At 40.7% G+C, this 18,556-nt stretch overlaps 1 protein-coding gene across 1 annotated transcript in view; it reads left to right on the top strand.

Moving 5' to 3' along the window:
- The window catches only part of PPIL2 (peptidylprolyl isomerase like 2), a 65,102-nt gene that overhangs the window by 34,726 nt on the left and 11,820 nt on the right, over positions 1–18,556 (top strand). Inside the window, exons 13-16 of the mRNA XM_017815593.1 lie at positions 4,612–4,701; positions 6,096–6,129; positions 14,448–14,565; positions 17,089–17,145. Of these exons, the coding sequence (XP_017671082.1) occupies positions 4,612–4,701; positions 6,096–6,129; positions 14,448–14,565; positions 17,089–17,145 (299 nt within the window). The remainder of the gene's footprint in view (positions 1–4,611; positions 4,702–6,095; positions 6,130–14,447; positions 14,566–17,088; positions 17,146–18,556) is intronic.

The raw sequence follows: 18,556 nt of genomic DNA, 5'->3' as shown, positions 1-18,556 counted from the left end.
ATGTATATAAAAAAAAGGGATGTAAATGGATTAAAGCTAAACAAAATCCACCTTGTATTTTAAAGGGGATCTATGTTTAAAAGACTGAAGGCTTTGTTTGAAGCCTTAGAAATTTCCGTCACTAGTTCATGCCTCTTAGTAGCAGGATTCTGGCATTTATGTGATAAGATGAAGGCTGTAGAATGCAATTTTAATTTGTGAGGAATGAGCTTTTCATTATTTTTGCTTTGAAACATAGGGTTAATGAGCATGTAGCAAGGCTCCATAGTTTAGCGCCATTACTACAGTTCATCCAATTTAGAGGGAGAAAAAGAAATAAAAGGGAAGTGGAATTAGCACAAGAAAATTATACAGATGTGGGAATGACAGCTGAATGCTTAGTGTGAAATTTCCCTTCAAGGTTCATGCACATCCTCAAGGGATGGAGCATTTTGAAATGATTAGCTCTTCACATAGTAAAGCCTTCTTCCTTGCAGTCATGGCAACGACTCAGGAGCTCCCCTCTTTTCCCATCTCCTGTACCTTGGCAACAGGAATGCTGCAGGTTTTTAATCTATTCCTGTTTGGCTCTTCAGCTGCCCGGTTCAGCTTCTGAGTTTAGGTAACTTGCAAATGTAATGACCCATTGTTACTAATGAGAAAGGAGAGCTGCAAACTGGGAAATCAGCTGGGGACATGGCTTGCTGTCACGCCTCAGGCCTTAGGATGCTGCAGGAGAGATGAATTTTGTCTGGTTTGGAGCCACCCTTGATGGCCAAATGGAACCTGGAATTGGCTTGGTTAATAACTAAGAGTGGAACAAGGTAAAATCTGCAATTATCCTAGAAATCTGTTGTAAGCAGTCAGGGCTTTTTCTGTTTGGCTTTGGTTTTCTAAATTGTACATTCCTTTCTTTAGCGTTTTCCCTGTGTCCATGATCTCACAGTTTCCTGTCAGTTATGTTTGCACAGTCATTCTTAGAAGCAATCTCTCTTTAACTCTGAAATTGGTCTGGACCCAGTAACTGGTAGAATGGTGGTGTTTCCATGTGGAGTTACCTGCTAAGTGTGGTGGCTAAATGGAGACTTAAACCTACTTAGAAAACCATTGGGCTGTGGCCCCATTAAATAGACATATCTGTGAGCCAAGCAAAGCATTTGGGGCATCTTCTGGGATAAGTGCTCTTCTGGATTTCTGTCTCAAACCATTTATTAAAATTTTACTGCTTGTCTTGGGTGTGAATTTTCAACAGTTGAAAGACAGTTATCTGACTTCTACGAAATAAATAGGGAGTGTAGTTGGAGCAGGTGACTCATTTTTTGTATAAATAAGGGGTTTTTTCTTACTATTTGTCATTTGGAGAGAGAAGTGTCTTTAAGCTGAAGGACATGATACAGAGACATTGTGTTCCCTTACATGGTCCCAACTTGACCTGAACAAAGGAGGATTTCTCAGGGTTATCCTACCATACTCTTCAGTCAGAAAAGCCTTCCAGAATTTTTAAATTTGTCATGTTAAGACTACCACTGCATACCCCTGACAAGATACTGCAGTAGATGTAAAACATGGTGTTTTTCTGTCAGTAGTTTTCAGATCAGGTTGACAAGGTGGCGTTTTTCCCTTGACTTTCTTATATGTAAGTTGAAGTCATAGTCAGCAGACTAAAATAATTTCAGCCATTTCCTGCTTCATGTAAAAGGAACAGAGAGGAAGTTAGCTGTTACTGTTGAGGGCAGTTTGAGAACTGACCAGAACAAGAACAGCCAGAATTAAAAAGATAGCCTGGAGCACACAGCCAGTACTGAGGGAACAGAAACCTGCACTGCCTCCTGCACTCCTGCATTTCCAGGGCCTGGACCATCCCCTCCTTCTGCAGAAATGGGGTGGGACAAGTGGTGGGGAGGAAGTTTCTGAAGAAGCAGACAGCTTTATATTCAGAGACTGTGGGTCTGACATCTTCCACGAGATCTTACACTCATATAACAAAGTCAGGTTTGTTTATATATATTTGTCATCAGTCTTTGTATTTGGAACAAAGACTTCAAAGACTGGCCTTGTTTGTATGGTCAGTGCAGAATCTAACTTCATTACTGAGGATCTGCACCTTCCCATAAACCTCAAGCCTCTTTCTCCTGCTTTGGGCAGGACAGTGCTTTAAAAAATCCCTGAAATATGCTTGGCAGTGTGAGATTTGGCAAGAACATTAACTGCTTTGAATAAATCAGATAATCTGAGCCAGATATTCTAGATCTACTGCATGATTGAAACTGGGGTTTATTACTGACTGAATGCAGACCTATTTATTTGTGTCTACTAAAAAGCACTCTAAAAGGTAATGGTAATGTTGCTAAGGAGCTGCTTACCTGCCAGATGTATCTGTGTGATGCATGAGGTGACCATGGGAACCAATTTGGTGACAATAATTGAAAGAAAACCTTGCAGTGAAATGATTATTCCATGTGTACTAAATGTTTCTGCAGTTGCATTCAAAAAGCTTGTTTGTGGGAAAGAGTGTAATAGCTAGAAATCCATTTAGAGAGAAGGGTCAGCATAGGTCCTGCATAAAAAATACATTACTAGAGCTAGTTTTTTGATGTATATTTTACAAATCGTGTTTTGAAAATAAATAGGAAATCTGTATGGGCTTATCAACTTTGTGCAAATTTAAAATGGTTTGCTGTGTATTCCTTGGGGGTTCAGTCTTTTGCCTCATTTCATTTTTTGTAAAAAATTAATTACAGGTTGCTGTATTCCCCCCAGAGAACTTATTAACTATGTCTCTCTCTCTGAAGAGTGCTTGGCTCTCATGAGATAAAGTGCCTTAGGCTAAAAGCTGCTGATTCCATTTCCAATTCATGAAGAATTTTTTAACTTATTTTTATCCTTACTGACACTTTTCACGAGTGATAACCAATAGCACTACATTGGGATCAAGGCTGTGACGATCTCCTCTGATAAAGGAAGTGTGTGCTGCTCAGGTGATTCTTCAGGGGTTGAATTTTACTTGAAAGGTTAAGTACAAAGATTGTTTTAAAGCGTATGTGTTGTATTCAAAGGAAATATTTTCAAATTTACTATAAGCATTACAATGGTAGGAATACCTCATGTTGCTTGATATCTTTTGTTGGATATAGTTACTTAAAAGTTGCCCTCAGGATGCCACCAAAATACATGTCCTGAATACATGTTTCTGCCCTAAAGCCATTATGGTACCGTTCCCATTTAATTCAGGAGTGAATTGTGCAGGAAATCTGAAATAATGGCTGGTGTAAGATTGCATTAGAATTTGCTTCCTTTTTCAGTTATGGCCCAGCTGACAACTGTCATCTATATCTGTGTAGAGTAATTAAGAAGGAATCATTATAAAGAATTTATAATGGTAGGTAGAGTTTGTTTGGATAATTAAGAGACATTTCAGTGCAAATAAAGAGGGGTGAGAATGATTGTGTTTCAGATGAGAAAATACAGAAAGTTGAAGTTCTGTAGGGTTCCAGATGAATACTTTTATGGATTGGCTTATCAACAGACAGACTGTACCCAGCCTGGCTGTGGTCTCTTTGCTCTGAAGTCACTGCAGGTTGTGTGGCTCGATCTCAGTGTTTGGCAACTCTCAGAGCAGGAATGGTGTCACAGCTCTCAGAGCAGGATTGGTGTCACACCAGTGCAAAGTGAAGACAAGGCTTGTGTGTGTTCATTTACAGCCCTGCTGGGGCTTTGCTTGCCAGCACACAAGACAATAAGGGTATTTTTAAGACCTGTAACAACTCAAGTTAGATGTATTCTTTTGTAAAACTGGAATAGATGTATGCTCATAATCCACAGTGGGGCTGGAAAACGTGTCCAAGTATAGAAAACAGGCTGTTTCTCTACTTGTATTTGAGCATCTGAAGGTATTTTAGTATTGCAGAGAAGAGAATTCATACAATTACAATGGAAGGATACTTAGGTAGACAGTTACGTTTTTCAGAAGGTACTGTTTGAATGCCATGGCTCATAAATTCAAATAAATAACTTTAATTTGCACTGTAAAAGTGAATTAGAAGTTGGCAATATATTTAGCATAATTTCTTTTTATTTAGAGTTTTGAAAACAAGTTGTCTTTTTTAATTTTCCTGTGTTCCAGTGATTTGAATCAGTCCCATTTTTACTTCCAAGTGGTGAAGAGGACCAAATACTTCCCTCCCAGTTAGCTTCAATATGCTCTCAGTGGAGCAGAGAAGTCAGGTTCTCTCTTACTCTGGGAAATGAGCTTTTTGCAGTGCTAGAAATCCCCCTTTGGAACAGGATTGTGATGCACTGCTGGAATTAAGTTACTTGGAAGTCTCTGAGTTTACCTGCTTTCACCATCATGATATCAACAGGGAGCTCCAGTTATGTGATTTACTATTCAACACTTCTTTGTGCTAATTGGAAGGTCTGGGTTTGATTTATTTAACACAGTGTGTTTCTCTCCAGTGTATTTTAAAAGAGCATATATTATAGAGATTTTCTGTAGACAGACTCCATCCTCTTCAAGTCCTGCATGATTGTTTCTTTGTAAGGCACAAATGAAGAGTGATTATTGTAAACAGCATAGTCACTAATTGATTCTCCAAAGGTCTTGCTTAATTAAAACTTCTTTTTGTCTTCCAGACACCCCGAACATGTGAAAATTTTATCAAATTGTGCAAGAAGAACTATTATGATGGAACAATTTTTCACCGATCAATTCGGAATTTTGTGGTGAGTATTGAAAAAATCCTGTCTCATACACCCAACATGTGATGTTCTCAAAAGATACATTTACTTATTTCAGCTTTAGGTTCTTCCACGTTCGACAGCTTGAAATAGGTGTATATTAAATGTACCATCAGAACTAGGATTGTCCTGATTTACCCAGTGTGCACTTACTAGTGTTACTAACAATTGTCTCTGGCTCGTGTTGTCACTTGGAGCATCACTGCATTGCTTTGGCTGTTCCAGACAAAGCCTTTAGGAGTCACTGCCTTGGCAAGGCTCTTGTTATCTTCCCTGAGCTGTGGGTGGGTTGTTGATGAACAGAAGGAGAGAAAGAGAGAGGGAAATGCTAGTTTGGATAAGTAATACTGTGGCCTGTTGGAATCCCATTCAGATGAAACTTTAGAGAGCAGCTGAATTTCTGTTTCAGGTTGTGGTGCTTGGATACTGTCCAGTCATCCTTTCCTGAGCGTGCTCCAGCACTGGGTGCTCAGGCTTTCTTTGGGAAGGGGTTAAAGAGCACCTTGTCTTCCAGAACATTGTCTTTGGTAATGGAAGATCTCTATTTGCATAGTTACAGTCCAGGCAGTCTGGGATATAGTAGCTGCCCTGTAAGTTCCTTTCAGAAGAATTAACAACTTGATCCTGAAGGCAGAGCACATCTTTCAGGGAAGATCACTGGATGTTACATTCCATCCTGTCATCCTACAAAAAGCTTTTTTTCTTTTGACAGCACTGTATATCTCAGTTCATAGTTAAACTCACAACTAAAATTGTGCTTGTGTGCTGCTAGTGTGAAACTGGCCATGGCACACTCCCTGCACTGGCATTAGAATGTGGAATATTATTTTTGTAGATCCTGCATGTGCAGTGATTAATGCATGTGATAAATTTTGTTGCTGAAATATTGGTTTCACATGAGGATTTTTTCTACTGCAGACAGCGAGGGGGATACAGGAAAATACAGATTCGGATACAAAAAATATTCCATATTCTTTCATTTCTTGCCTTCCCTCATGTGGAGGGTTGGTGGCAAAATGTAAAGCCTTTTTTGTTCCAAAAGCAGTGCATCATCAGTTAAAAAGCAGGTTATGACCCAGCATATAATAGAAAGGATGATCTGGTTAACCCATTTGAGACTGGTTATTTTCCCTGTTTACCCACAAGAGACATATTATTTTTATAAAACTGTCATTCTACTCTTGGATAAGCAACATAAGGGGCGACAGCCAGCTGATAAAAGCAGCTCCAAATAAATACTAATGGTTTTCTTTTTGCTGACTTGTCAACATGACACAGTATAGAAGGAAGAAAATCAAGGCACATTGGCTTTTATGGTTTGTATTTAATGTCTTTCACATGGATACATATGTAACATTGATTTAATTTTAATTCTGCAGATCCAAGGAGGTGATCCTACTGGGACAGGAACAGGTAAGGTTGGCTTTGAATCAAGTAAACTGTTTTCACTTCATGTGCTGTGTTGTTACATTTATTTCCAGACAGTTTGTAGATTAAAATTCTCTAAATGCTGTTACATGGTACATTGTGTTTACTTTAAAGGAGAGGTTTTATTGATATATGTTTATGACCGTGTTGACCATGTTCAGAATTTCATTTGATGAACTCTCAAGTCTAAAGCTCAGAAACTCTTCCATGCAGAATTTTTGTTGGATTTTTGCTTCCTTTTTATTTCAGAAAATAAATAAATGAAAATTATAATGATTTTACAGCTGGCCTTCCTGGTCAAAGAACAAAGGAAGAAAGACTTTCATGCAAAGTTGCTTTCAAATTCAGCATTAATGAAATACTTGAGACCTGTCTCAGAATTGGTGAATGGCCAGGTACCATCTGTTCTCCCAGCTAGTTGCCTTGTAAAGCCCAAGCTGCTCTTTTTCTAACTTTTAAGGATCACTGTTAGTAAATTCTTCTGCTTGTTCTTCCTCCCTTAGCTGGAGATCTGGTAACAGTCATATCAGGAATGGTCATGTCAGGAGACAGAGCAGCTGAAAGGTCCTCATTGCCCACCACAGGAGATGCCTCATAATATCTCCAGTTGCTGCTATAAATTTGCTCATTTTCCACTTTCCCCTTTTATCTCCCCACTTGTGGATGTCACCAGTGTCCCCAGCTCCCTGCCTGGTCCTGGGGGGTTCTGTGCATCTTTGTTCCAGTTCATAAATGTGTCATATGCAAGCACTGTGTTCTTCTGTGTGTGCTCACAGGTCATCTAGAAAAGCGCTTGTTGTAGCTGGTAAATACTTTAGCTCTATTTACTGTGTAAATAATGTCAGTGTGAGTTGCCCAACAGCTCTTCTTACACTGTATGTGATAATCAACCCTTGCAAGATATGAGACTAGTTAAAGGTTCAGTGTTTGGATGGCAAAAGCCCATTAACAAGAGTTGTTGCCATCTCTGCTTGGACTGTCAAAATAAATGTGATTTGAGTTTTTATAAGGAAAGTTTCGGTTCAAATCCCAAAAGACATAATTAGGAACATCTTTTAAAATGAGAAATTAAGGAGGTATCAGGAGACAGGAGAGATTTAATAGGTTGACTCAGACACCTCTCACCCTTGCAGGGTGGAGTTCAGATCCTGCTGTGGAATCAAAATGAACTTTCTGGTGTCATTCCTGTCTCTGTTTGTGCAAATGGTCAGAAGTGCTGTAAGACAGCACAATTAACAGCTGGCAGAGGACTGGCAACGCTGCTGCACTGAAGGTCAAGACTCAGCTCTACTGGCAAAGCCAGTAGGAAGTGAAATGCAAAAATCCTCCTACATATACACTTTAAAAAAAAAAAAGAAAGTCTAATGACCTCTAGTCTTTTCCATCTTGTTTTCCTCTGTGTCGTTCTTAATTAAATATGAATATATCGCAGGCGAGATGTCTTGCAAACATCTGTCAGGACTGTTAAAGTTCTAATAAAATGAACAGTGTATGCTCAAATGGACATGAGTGTTGCAAATTTTTAGAGACTGACTGCAGTTATTATAGAGTCCAAACAATACAAATGTTTTTTTTTGCAACTGAATAGTTTTTATTTCTTGAAGACAGTTGAATTTTAGGTATCTTTATTTAATCACTTATCAAATATGATAATATCACAAGAAAATCTAAATGGACAGTGTGGTGTGCTGCTGGATTGCTCTTGAGCTGTCATGCCTGTGTGTTTAATACTTTCTTAAATGAAGCTGCTTAGACAGTTCACAGAGTGCAAGCAGTCTGTCAGGATTTGTTCCTGACTACCTGATAGATCCAGGGCACTTGACTGGGAGGCAGAAATTTCACTTGTGTGTGTCGAGCTGTAAGAAGGTGGCCAGACCCGAGGGCCTGTCTGGCTTGATGTTCTCTCCTTGATATTGTCTCCACAAGAGCACAGCCAGAGGAAGGTGCAGCTCAGCAGCAGAGCTGGAGCCTGGCAGATGCAGTGATGCCCTCCTGGGCTCCCCTGCTCTGAAAGGGTTGGTCCATTGGTTTGTGCCTCGTTAATGTGATCACAGGCATTCATGTTAGGAAAGCTTTGGAGTAAAGCACTGGGATTCAGTACTTTGTACCTTTTTTACCTGGGTCCTCTATGTTATTTGCAGGATAAATTCTCTTTTTTATTTCATTTGGCAGCTGGAAAGAATTTCAGTATTTCTTCGATTCACTGTTTCTTAGAAGGAAAAAAAAAAAGATGCATCTTTTAAGGCTAAAAAGACCATAAGATTTAGTGGTCTTTAGAAGTAAATAACTTGACTTCTGTAATATCAGAGAAGCATATGAGAGTAGAACAGGGCTTTCTTCCCAGATACTTCAGTTGGCAATAGGGAGGACTATGTGGAGGTTACCCTTTAAATGTCAATATTTTAAACTGTTTCTGTTAGGCCTTTTGTAGGAAGACTTCAGAAAAAACAGCATACTTTGTTTCTCCTTCCACACAGAACCTTCTGCCTTAGCTGATGGTCTCTGGCTAAGAGGTTTGGGATTTTTTTTTTTGCCTGGGTTTTTTTAAAAAAACCCCACCTTTTCCAAACTGACACAGGGAGGGTACGTTAAGCCTGTATATATTTTTCTTCTTCTGTTTATTTAATTATTCCTGTTCATTAGTTCAGGAACTAGAACAGACTTGTTCAAGTATCTTCCCACCATTTGGTTTCTGTCATCTGACATTCATCTCATGTTCAGCAGCAGGTGTCAGGTTTATGGTTGCAATACCCAGATGCTCAGATGATCACCTGCTCCATTGCCAGCTAAGGCCAGGACTGTTCATCTTCTGGGTGGGTTTGAACACACTCAGTACTACATGACATAAGGTTATGAGTCACACAGACTGCAACTGTGCTCTCAGCTCACCTGGATTAAGTGTGCTTGTGTTTTGGAAGCACTTCACAGAGGTCACAAATGCCAAGCTGGTGGTCACTGACCATCCTCTTCCACGGCTGCTCTGGCTGAACAGCCCTCTCTGTAAGCAGCTCTGATCCCTACTTTGTTCTTTGTTATTCAGCTCCCCAATGTCCTTTATGAGTCTCTTTTGGGCTGTCATAAAAGTAACCATGACCCAGCAGGAGCATGAAGGACAACTGATTCCTGGTACTGAGCAGTTGACCTTGGGATGGAGGAGAGTGGGAATTAGCCTTGTGGTATCCAGGAGTTGAGATACCACCCTGGGAAAGGAGTGGGGAATAGTTTTCCTGTAGCACAGCTGGCAGACTTGCACTGCCAGAGTAGTCAGATACACAGTTCTGACACTGATTTTGAGGACCAGGCTCATTTTCTACAACCTTCAACTTAATGTTTCATAAGACCACTGGGAGAAATTTTATTGTGCAGCAGCAGCTTATTTCTTTTCTAACAAAATAACCACCCATAGAGGCAGTATTCAGAGCAATAAGCTGAGTCATGGTCATTCTTTGTAATGATTTATTATTTGAAAATGAATTTTAGATTTGTGACGTATCTCTTTTCCTACCGTTCATAACAACTAAGTGGTTGAACATTGTGAGTAATTCTAACTCATGGTTGTGCAAGTGGAGCAGCTGCTCTTTATTTTCAGTGTTCCAAATAATAGAAGAAAATTTGCATGTAGGAAAAATAGGTTTAATATCCTAACCCTTTTGTATGAAAAAGGGGAAACTATATGCAAAGCATTACATTTTCAAAGCAGCACAGGCATTTTTCAGCCACTGTGACTTGCAACCTGTTGGAAGTGTGTGTGCCTCTGTCCTTTTATGAATCCTGGAGGGCACAAAGGAGGCCTAAAACAGCTGTAAAAGTCCCAAGATAAAATACCACTGGGAAATGGGAATTGCATTTTAGTTGGCAGCAAGAGCTCCTCTGAAATGTCAATAGCAAAGGGCTGTGGACAAACTCAGTCAATGCAATGTGATGTCCTAACAAAGCAAGTTCCTAAACTGTGTCAGTTGTAGAACCCCTATTCATGCCTGACTGAAGCTCAGCAAATGGGCAAGAGCAAGCCTTTTTTATCCAGAATATACTCCTTTTACATTGCAGCCCCTCTGCAAATCCTGTCACAGGTATGTGGGGTTCAGAGTACCATGTCCTCTGAGCTGAGAGGAGAGAAGCACTTGCTGCCTGAGCTGAGGCTTTCATATTTGCAAAATGATTCCAGAATCTCACTTGGAAAGCTCTACAGAAGTGTCAGATGTTATTATGTACCTCGTTGTTCCAAATGACAAGAAGAAAATTACAGAAAGTAAGCCATCATTTTTGTGAATCAGAGCCCTCCCACTTCCTTACCACTGCTTAGCAATTTTTATGCCAGAAAAAGGAAGGATTTATTTAAAATCATAACTGTCATGAATGATGATTCCCAGCCCACACCTGGCTTTTGGAATGCTACATTTCTGAAGCTTTAGGTGCATCTCTCAGCTTTTTGCAACAAAGTTGTACAAATTCTGTGATTTTACCTCATAAAATTTTTGAAAATACCTTTAGTAGAAACAAAAACTACCAAAGAGTAATCTGGTTTAGTTCAAAAGATAATCTGAAAATGTGGCTTTTTTTCTAGAGAGTGGCTTAATGTGTGATTGCTTCAGATGTCAGTTCAGATCTGTTCACCTGTTCACTGTCAGCACAAGATGCAGCTACGAGACTGAGTAACCAACCACACTGCAGCACAAGCTATTTTAGGTCCATTAAGTATATTAAGTACAAGTATCTTGCCACTCTGGATAGCCATGGAAATTATTAATATTTTTTAAGAGTTGTGTGGTCTGTCTTGTTTCATCTCTGTGTGAGAATGAGTTAAGCGCCTCTTTAATTTAAGAGAAGGGTTTTTTTAGTGAAAAACATGTGGAATTGTCTCCCAACTTCCCTCAGATTTGAACCTGGGGTATCTGAGTAGGAATGTGATTTTTGTTCTACCGAATTGTACAAAAGCTCTTTCTGGCTCCTGAAGACTTTGGCGTTGAACACGTTAAATGCTGTTGAAGGCCAGTGTGTTTCTGTGGCTGATCTCAAGCACATTTCCAGCTTTGTGCACGCAGGAGATCCCCGTGGGGGGGTGTAAGTACTCCCAGCACCAATCCAGCCAGTAGCAGTACCTGTTGGGGCCATGGCTACTGCCATGAGAACTCCTCTGATCTTCAGCACAGAAGCCCCCTGAATTTTTTTCCAGCACTTTTTGTAATAGGATCTCAGAAACATTTGCAAGTCCAGTAGGCACCAAAGATAATCTAGTGCCCAGCAGATAATCTTATCAGGAGTAAGCTGAGAGGAAGGTGAGGTGAGGGGCAGTGCTGCCAGCTGGGCATCCAACACCCAGAGGAAATTCTTGTTTTCTGTGGGCTTTGCTTGTAGGTGCTGCATCAGTGTTGGGCTGAGGGGTTTGCTGTGTCCTGACTCCGTGTCTACTCAGCAGTGATCCGGGTGTGCTCGGAGGAAGATTTGGGGAATATAAGGAGGAGCCTCCTCTCTTTCTGGCACATTCTGGGAGTGTAACATGAGAGGGCAGGAGCCAGACGTTGCAATGCTCCCACCTCCCCTGTCTGCATCCATCCTGCTTTCAGGAAACTAAGAAAATGGCACAGCCACACCTCCCAACTGTGTTGAGATTAAATGCAGTCAAATCTGCTAGATACTTCCCAACACCTCATAAATATTATTATTGGGTTTGGAGGCTGTGAGTGATTTTCCCAAGGTTACACTGAGATCTAAAATGTAAGAATGTGAAATCCCTGTTGCAGCCCCCCTAGCTGAGCATTAGGCACTGTGCTGCCATGGCACTAGACTGATGAGGGGTCTGCACTTAAATCTTCACAGGAAAAGTAAAGCTGGGTTTCAGTAAGTAAAAAAATACGTGTGTGCAACTTGCCATCTTCTGGCTTGCTCGGTCTAGTCCTGCTTCAAGCAGATACTTGAAGCCTGGAACAATTCCAGAGGTTAGCAGGAGTTTGACAAAAAGCACGTTCAGGCTATTTGGGATTTTCCTTTTTTTTTCTTTAAAAAAGAAGGAAAATCCCAAAGTATGCTCCTTAAATTAAAAAAAAAAAAAGTATTCTCTTTAAATTATTAAAAAACCTGAAACAAACCAACAACAAAATCCCCAGGCCATGCCTGCACTGCTGTCTGAGTGCCTTTGCAGTGTCTCCACCACCCTTTGCCAGTCTGTGCTGCCTGGTCTCCACAGACACTTCAGCTCTGTCCTTCAGAGGACGTCTGGCCTTTTAGGCACATTCTGCACGGGCCATTCCCTGTTCTTGCTGCAGCTCCTGGGCAGTCAGAATTAGCCTAGCAAACAGCTGTATGGCAGACAGAGAGGGAAGCAGGGGCTGGATCTCATGCTGTAACTATCTGCTAAAATATTAGCCCTTACCTGCAGAGAACTGGGATGCACCAGAGTTAGCCTTCACACACATGAGATTAATTCTGACCTGCAGTGCATGATCCGAAATGAAATTATACAAAAATAAATATTCCAAAACCTAAAGATCATGGCTCATTACTCCTGTCTGCAGGCTCTTGGGTCTGGTTGGTTGTTGTGCCAGAAAGAGAGAGAGTCTCTGTCATTCACAGTTTTTCTCTTTCCTTTTGAATAATTTTTCTGACTGGTGAAGGCTTTAGGCTTGATTCCACTCCCTTTCAGCAGGCTGACAAAGCTGTAATTCCAGCATGGAATTACATTCCCTGCATACTGGAAGCATTTGAAGGGTGTAGTGGACTCACAGGTTTGGCCAATTGCTGCTGTGTCCCATCTCAACAGGCTGTGCTCATGTCCTGTATCCTCTGAAAACTTCAGTCAGCACAAACTCCTCTAGAGCTGGCTGCAGCTGGACTATATGCTTGTCATCCACTACTGGAAAAGATTGGCATATGGGATCAAGCTGATATAATTTAACTAATCTTAAAATATTCAATAGCCAAGGATTGTGGAAGTAATCACTCCTCTACCCCTGATTACAGAAAACCCCTACAGGGTTTGTCCCCTTTTGCCACCTCTTGTCAAGTTGCAGAGCAGGCAACACTCAACTCTATTAATAAATCTTCTGAACATGATTAATTGGGTTTTTAAGCGGGTCAGTTTCTTCCAAAATCTCACTTATTCAGTTCCACTCTCAGCTGTCCAGATGTGATGCCTTGTTTTCATGGTATCATCTGAAACTCTTTTCTCATTTAATGCACTCTTGTGATTTTTTTGGATGAGGTTTTCGGTAGGAGGCTGTTCCCTTCCTTGGTTTTATTTGCTCTTGCCTGTGCAGCAGTGTCATCAAACTGCTCCTGTGTGTTCATGTGCAAATGGCCATTGAGCACCACAGATCCTTTACTGACCTCCTGCTGCACCAGTGATACACTTACTCCAGAGGATTCTTGAGCCTGTTTTGCAGATGGACCAGTCATGCTGTCTGTTTGGATAGTTTTGTTTGTTTTATTTTTAATACTGTCCTAAGGTGAAATATTTTTCATGGTTTGTCAAACAGGATTATGGATTTGACTGTAAAACTATGACTCATCTCAGCCTTCGTTTTTCTTATTAAGAATGATCCTGGTGGAAAGTGCAAATGAAAATGTCAGATCTGTCATAAATAATGTAAAAATGACAGCCAGGGGGAGAGCTCTGCCAGACCCTCTTTCTGTCCACAGTCACAGAAAAGAAATCACTTTTGGAGGGCTGTGACTGGGGTTTGTGCAGTTTTGTCATCCTTTTGACTTCATTGCATTTAAGTGCTCACATCATCTAGGTATCTAGTCCAAATATCTAATTTATGCCTGTTATTTTGGAGGACCATGTGTCATCATTCCTGATTGTTTAGCTGGAAATCAAGCATTTGAGCTTATAGCTCCTGTGCTTAGTTGATTCTATGAATGCATTTCATCTCCCTGATATTTTATTTCTGGAAGCAATGCTATATCCAGGGTGCAATTAAACTAGTAATTCTTTGCTCTGTGTTTTGTCAGAAAGCCAATTTTAAAGATTTAATGTCTCAAAGGAGAAAAATGATGGTGGACCAGCAGTAAAAAATGAAATCCTTGACAGTTCTTCAGCACAGGACACATAAGGCTGTTGATAAGCAGTGTGCTCTGTTGCAGCTGATAGTGTGAGGCACAGAATTTTGTTGCCAGTTGCAAACATCAGATTTCAAGGTCGAGCTCAAATACTGGCCTAGTGATAGGGGTGAGGTAACAGTGGATGACACAGGTAGTGATCCAGGTACTGGAAACCTTGAGTTTAATGTCAGTGCCTGTTACAAAACACAGTGGGGAACTAATGAAAACAAACATTATTCTTCTGTCGTCTTTTCTCTTTTAAGGAGGAGAATCTTACTGGGGAAAACCTTTCAAAGATGAATTCAAGCCCAATTTGTCCCACACAGGACGTGGTGTTCTTAGTATGGCAAATTCAGGACCCAACACAAACAAATCACAGTTGTAAGTAGTCACTTGCTTTTTATGCTTTATTGTTTCCCTCTGGACATTGTGTCTTACTCTGTTAAGAAAACAAATGACATTTTATGAGCTACTCTTTAAAATTCAGTCAAGTGAAATATTCTGTCGGGTGCTGCATGTTCCAGTCAGCTGCTCTTACCAATCTAAGAGCAAAGTGAAGCATGGCAATAAGACCCAGAGATTTATTATATCATCAGTAATTTGTCTTTTCTGGTTTTATAATTTAAAGTTTTTGTTTGTTTTTGTCAGTGTCCCCCCAGTGTTACCCCTGTAAGATCATACCTATTCACTCTGTTTAAATTTAGCCCTGTATTGAACTTTTTGAAAGGGCTTAATGAAATGAAACATACACTCTATGAAAATGTTACTTCTTTTTAGTCACCTGATAAAGAACAGTTCTGCTCTTTTGAAATGTTTAAACCCAGACATGGCAAAGTGCACAATCTGGGATCGATAATAACTTGTTTTTCAATGTACAAAAGCAGAATGAGGACTAAAATGAGGAAAAAATGCATAAAAAAGCAGAAAGTAACACCAAGGAAATGTAAAGATGCTGAAGTTGTAATAGCCTTGTTTGTGTGTAACATTAATATGGGTGTTTGCCTGCCATCCTTTGAAAATGTCTCTTTGAGCCAGCTATTTATTGGTTGCTCCAAAGTTGTTCTTTTATCGGGAGCAGCAGGAGAGTGAGAGAATGTATGTGTGTGTGTGTGTACAATACTGTGTCTTGGGACTGAAGAGGAAGGGAGGGGGTTCTTGGTGTTGGTCTTCATGATAGTAAATGTTATTATGGCTTATAAACTCTGCAGCAGTGTGGTTTGCTTTAATTCAACACAAGTGCTTGTCTCAGGGCCTTTAATAGGCTTACTCGCGTTCTTAAGGCTAGGCACGTGTTGGGCAGTTTGCAGGATCAAGTTGCTGTACAACTTATTTTGGATTTGAATGTTGTTGCCAGCACTCAGGTGCTAAATTATGGGAGAGCAGAGACTTATTTCTTCTTTTCTTTAAAAAAAAAAAAAAAAAAGCAGGGATTCTAGAAACAGAAGTTACAGAGATCATGAGTGATGTGCCATATTGAGTCACATTTGCTGCTGTAAATGTGATTGTATGTTCTCCTAAAATTTGCAAATGTAATATGAAATTCCTTTATATGTAAGTCCTTAAGAGACTCCAGCTGCCCATATTTATAAAGCTTCCTGGGCATCACTGAGACACTTCTGACAAATGCTGTGGCCTTGGGAACTGCTGAATAGCTTTCCCCATAGGTGACAGGCAGTGCAGGACAGAGGGAGCTGTGTCCCCTCTGCAAGGTGATGCTTCAGTAATGCTCAGGACTTCTCCTCTGGGGTCATCCCAAATTAATTGTGTTATCCTTAATTTTATTTTGACTGGTAGTAATGAATTAGAAGCTTTCTCTGTATATTTGCTCCTGCTCAGATTTCTTTTTATTACAGTGCTACATAACTGACCACATGAAGTATTTAAGTATTGGATATCCAGGAATAAAGTGGTGCCCTGTGTAGGAGTTTGCATCCTGTACAGCATCTCAGTGCTTTCCTCCATGTCTTAATAGATTGTCTGGCACATTACAGCCCCTCCTATTTGCAATCATATAACTTCCTGAGGCAGTTGCTTATATGGAAAAGTGTTTTTGGAATGCTTATATATTTTTAGCTGTCTCTTATGTGGTGCAACAGATGGGGACAGGGAGGAGAGCCAGCACTGCATGTCCAGCCAAGACAGGCCATTGTGGTCTGCAGAGCTCAGTGTGGAAACCTCTGTCTCACACACTTGTAGGCCAAGTTTTCCAAAGAAGCATCAAGCTTTAGAGAGAGGTTTTAGTAGTAAAGATTGCTTTGGATTTGTATTTTAATTCCCATGATAAAGTCTAAGAATACAGCCCCCAAAATTAAAAGTCCAGTTAATTAAAAATCCAAACTTCACAGGTTTTCATTACTTTGGACACTTTGGAGTGTTATTCTGGGGTATTTGTGTCTGAAGCACAAGTTTGCTCTTTGTCCAGAGGAGAAATGGATCACCAGCAGGCCAACTGAAGGGAAGAGAAATGCAAAAAGTAAATATCCAAAAAAAAAAAAAATTTCCACTGGCAGAGACTGTTGTGCCATGTAACTGTGTCTGCTGGATACAGCTCCCTGTCGTGCATGTCTCCCTGCCTTGCATGAGCTTCCCAGAGCCTGCGTGGCCAAGGAGGGAGATGCTCAGATTAATCTTGGACTTGGTGCAAGGCCCCATAGTTGGAATATTCTTTAGGGATAAAGGTGTAAAAGTGAGAAGTCAAAACTCCAGAAATCCAGGATGAAACCCCCAAAACTGAGGAGTTAAAGGATGTTTTGTCAGCAGGCCTCCCAGAGAGGAGCCAGAGAGGGAGGGGGGCTTGTTTTTCTCCAAGAGCTTTTCCATAAACTTTCTGTTTTTAAGCATTCCTGGCTGTTGTTGAGGGTCAGTGGGACAATATGGTAACTGTTATGTCTCTATTCTTTCCAGCTTCATCACATTCCGCTCTTGTGCGTATCTGGACAAGAAGCACACAGTTTTTGGAAGGTAAGTGAAGGATATGGGCAGCAGTACAGCAGATGTGCTCTCCTGTGTGTCTGAAGCCTAAGGAGAAGAATCTGGTGACTCTTATAATTGAACTGGAGCCAAATCCTAGCTCACAGTGCAGTTCTTCTGGGCATGAGTAGGTGGCCAACATGGCATCAGTGCCAGTCATCAGACCCTGCCTTTTTTCCTCCTTCCATCCCTGTAAGTTGCCTTACTTCCCTGGAGGGTGGCCCTCCAGGAGTCATGAACACAGGAATGAACCATGTTAATATTTGTGCATGGTAATTGCTGGGACACAGGAGATTACCTCTTCAATACTGCTTCATCCTCTTATAGGCCATCAACTGGAAAATTAGCCATGACAGGACTGCTCTTCATCATGGCATAGAACATAGAGCTTCTGCATAGATTAGGTCTTTTGGTCCATTTTGTTCTTTTTTGTCCTTTTCTTTTATTCCTGACAGTTCTCATTGGTATAAAATCTGTATGTGTGTGTATGTACATACATATGTGTTTATGTACATAAAGATATTACCAATGCCCAAACAGTGAGGGAACTTCATTCCTTATAAAGAAGTCTCTTCTGAAAGTCTTTTCCAGTGAAGCCCTCACATGAGGGCAAAGTTTGTTCTTTGCTTGCTCTGCTGCAGGTACCTGGTATTTACCAAGCCAAGCACAGTGTTCTAAAGCATCCCCAGGAGCAGGAGGAGGGGGAATGTTGCTGACCTGCTGCACTGGTAGTTCCTGAGAATCTTACAATCTTTTTAAATGGAGATCTGCTTTGTTATTCTTTTCACAGTTTTATCCATTTGGAAGTCAGCAATTGAAAATAAAACCATGTGCTGCTCACTTTGATTGGATGTCATGCAATTGTGCTGTACAGTGACAGTGATATATATAATCCCATCTTCCCTGCCTGCAAGTTCTTGAGGCAGAAAATGCTTCATTGCAGTGGCACTTTGTTTTAGTGCTGTTAGTTCCAATACTGATTCTTCAATAATTGCACCCTTGAAAATGTATTTCTTCTTTTCTTTCTGAGGTGTGTCCTAGAAAAATTCAAAGTTCCCTTGTCATTTGGTGAAAGCAGATAAATAAGGCAAATGCCAACACCAAAAGCTGAGAGCCAGTATATTCCTGGAGGAGTTACCTTACCTAGATCTTGAGACTATTTCACTTAAGCTACACTTTGAGTCCACCTTGCAAAAATCCCTTCAAATCCCATACAGTAATGCTGTTAACCTGAGCTGGCCACCTCATCAAATAGTATTTGGGTTAGGACAGCTCAGCTGAAAAGGTGCCCGTTCTTAGTTCTGGATGCAGCCTGGCTTCAGGGAGCACACTGGATAGTCCTGCAGTGTCTTTGCTGTGCTTCCCCAGGGCTCCAGTTTTACCCTAATTCACCAGGAAGGAA

The sequence above is a fragment of the Lepidothrix coronata genome, unplaced genomic scaffold (genome assembly GCF_001604755.1).
Source record: "Lepidothrix coronata isolate B3197 unplaced genomic scaffold, Lepidothrix_coronata-1.0 Scaffold51, whole genome shotgun sequence".
NCBI lineage: Eukaryota > Metazoa > Chordata > Aves > Passeriformes > Pipridae > Lepidothrix > Lepidothrix coronata.
This window is presented reverse-complemented; position numbering and strand designations above follow the sequence as displayed.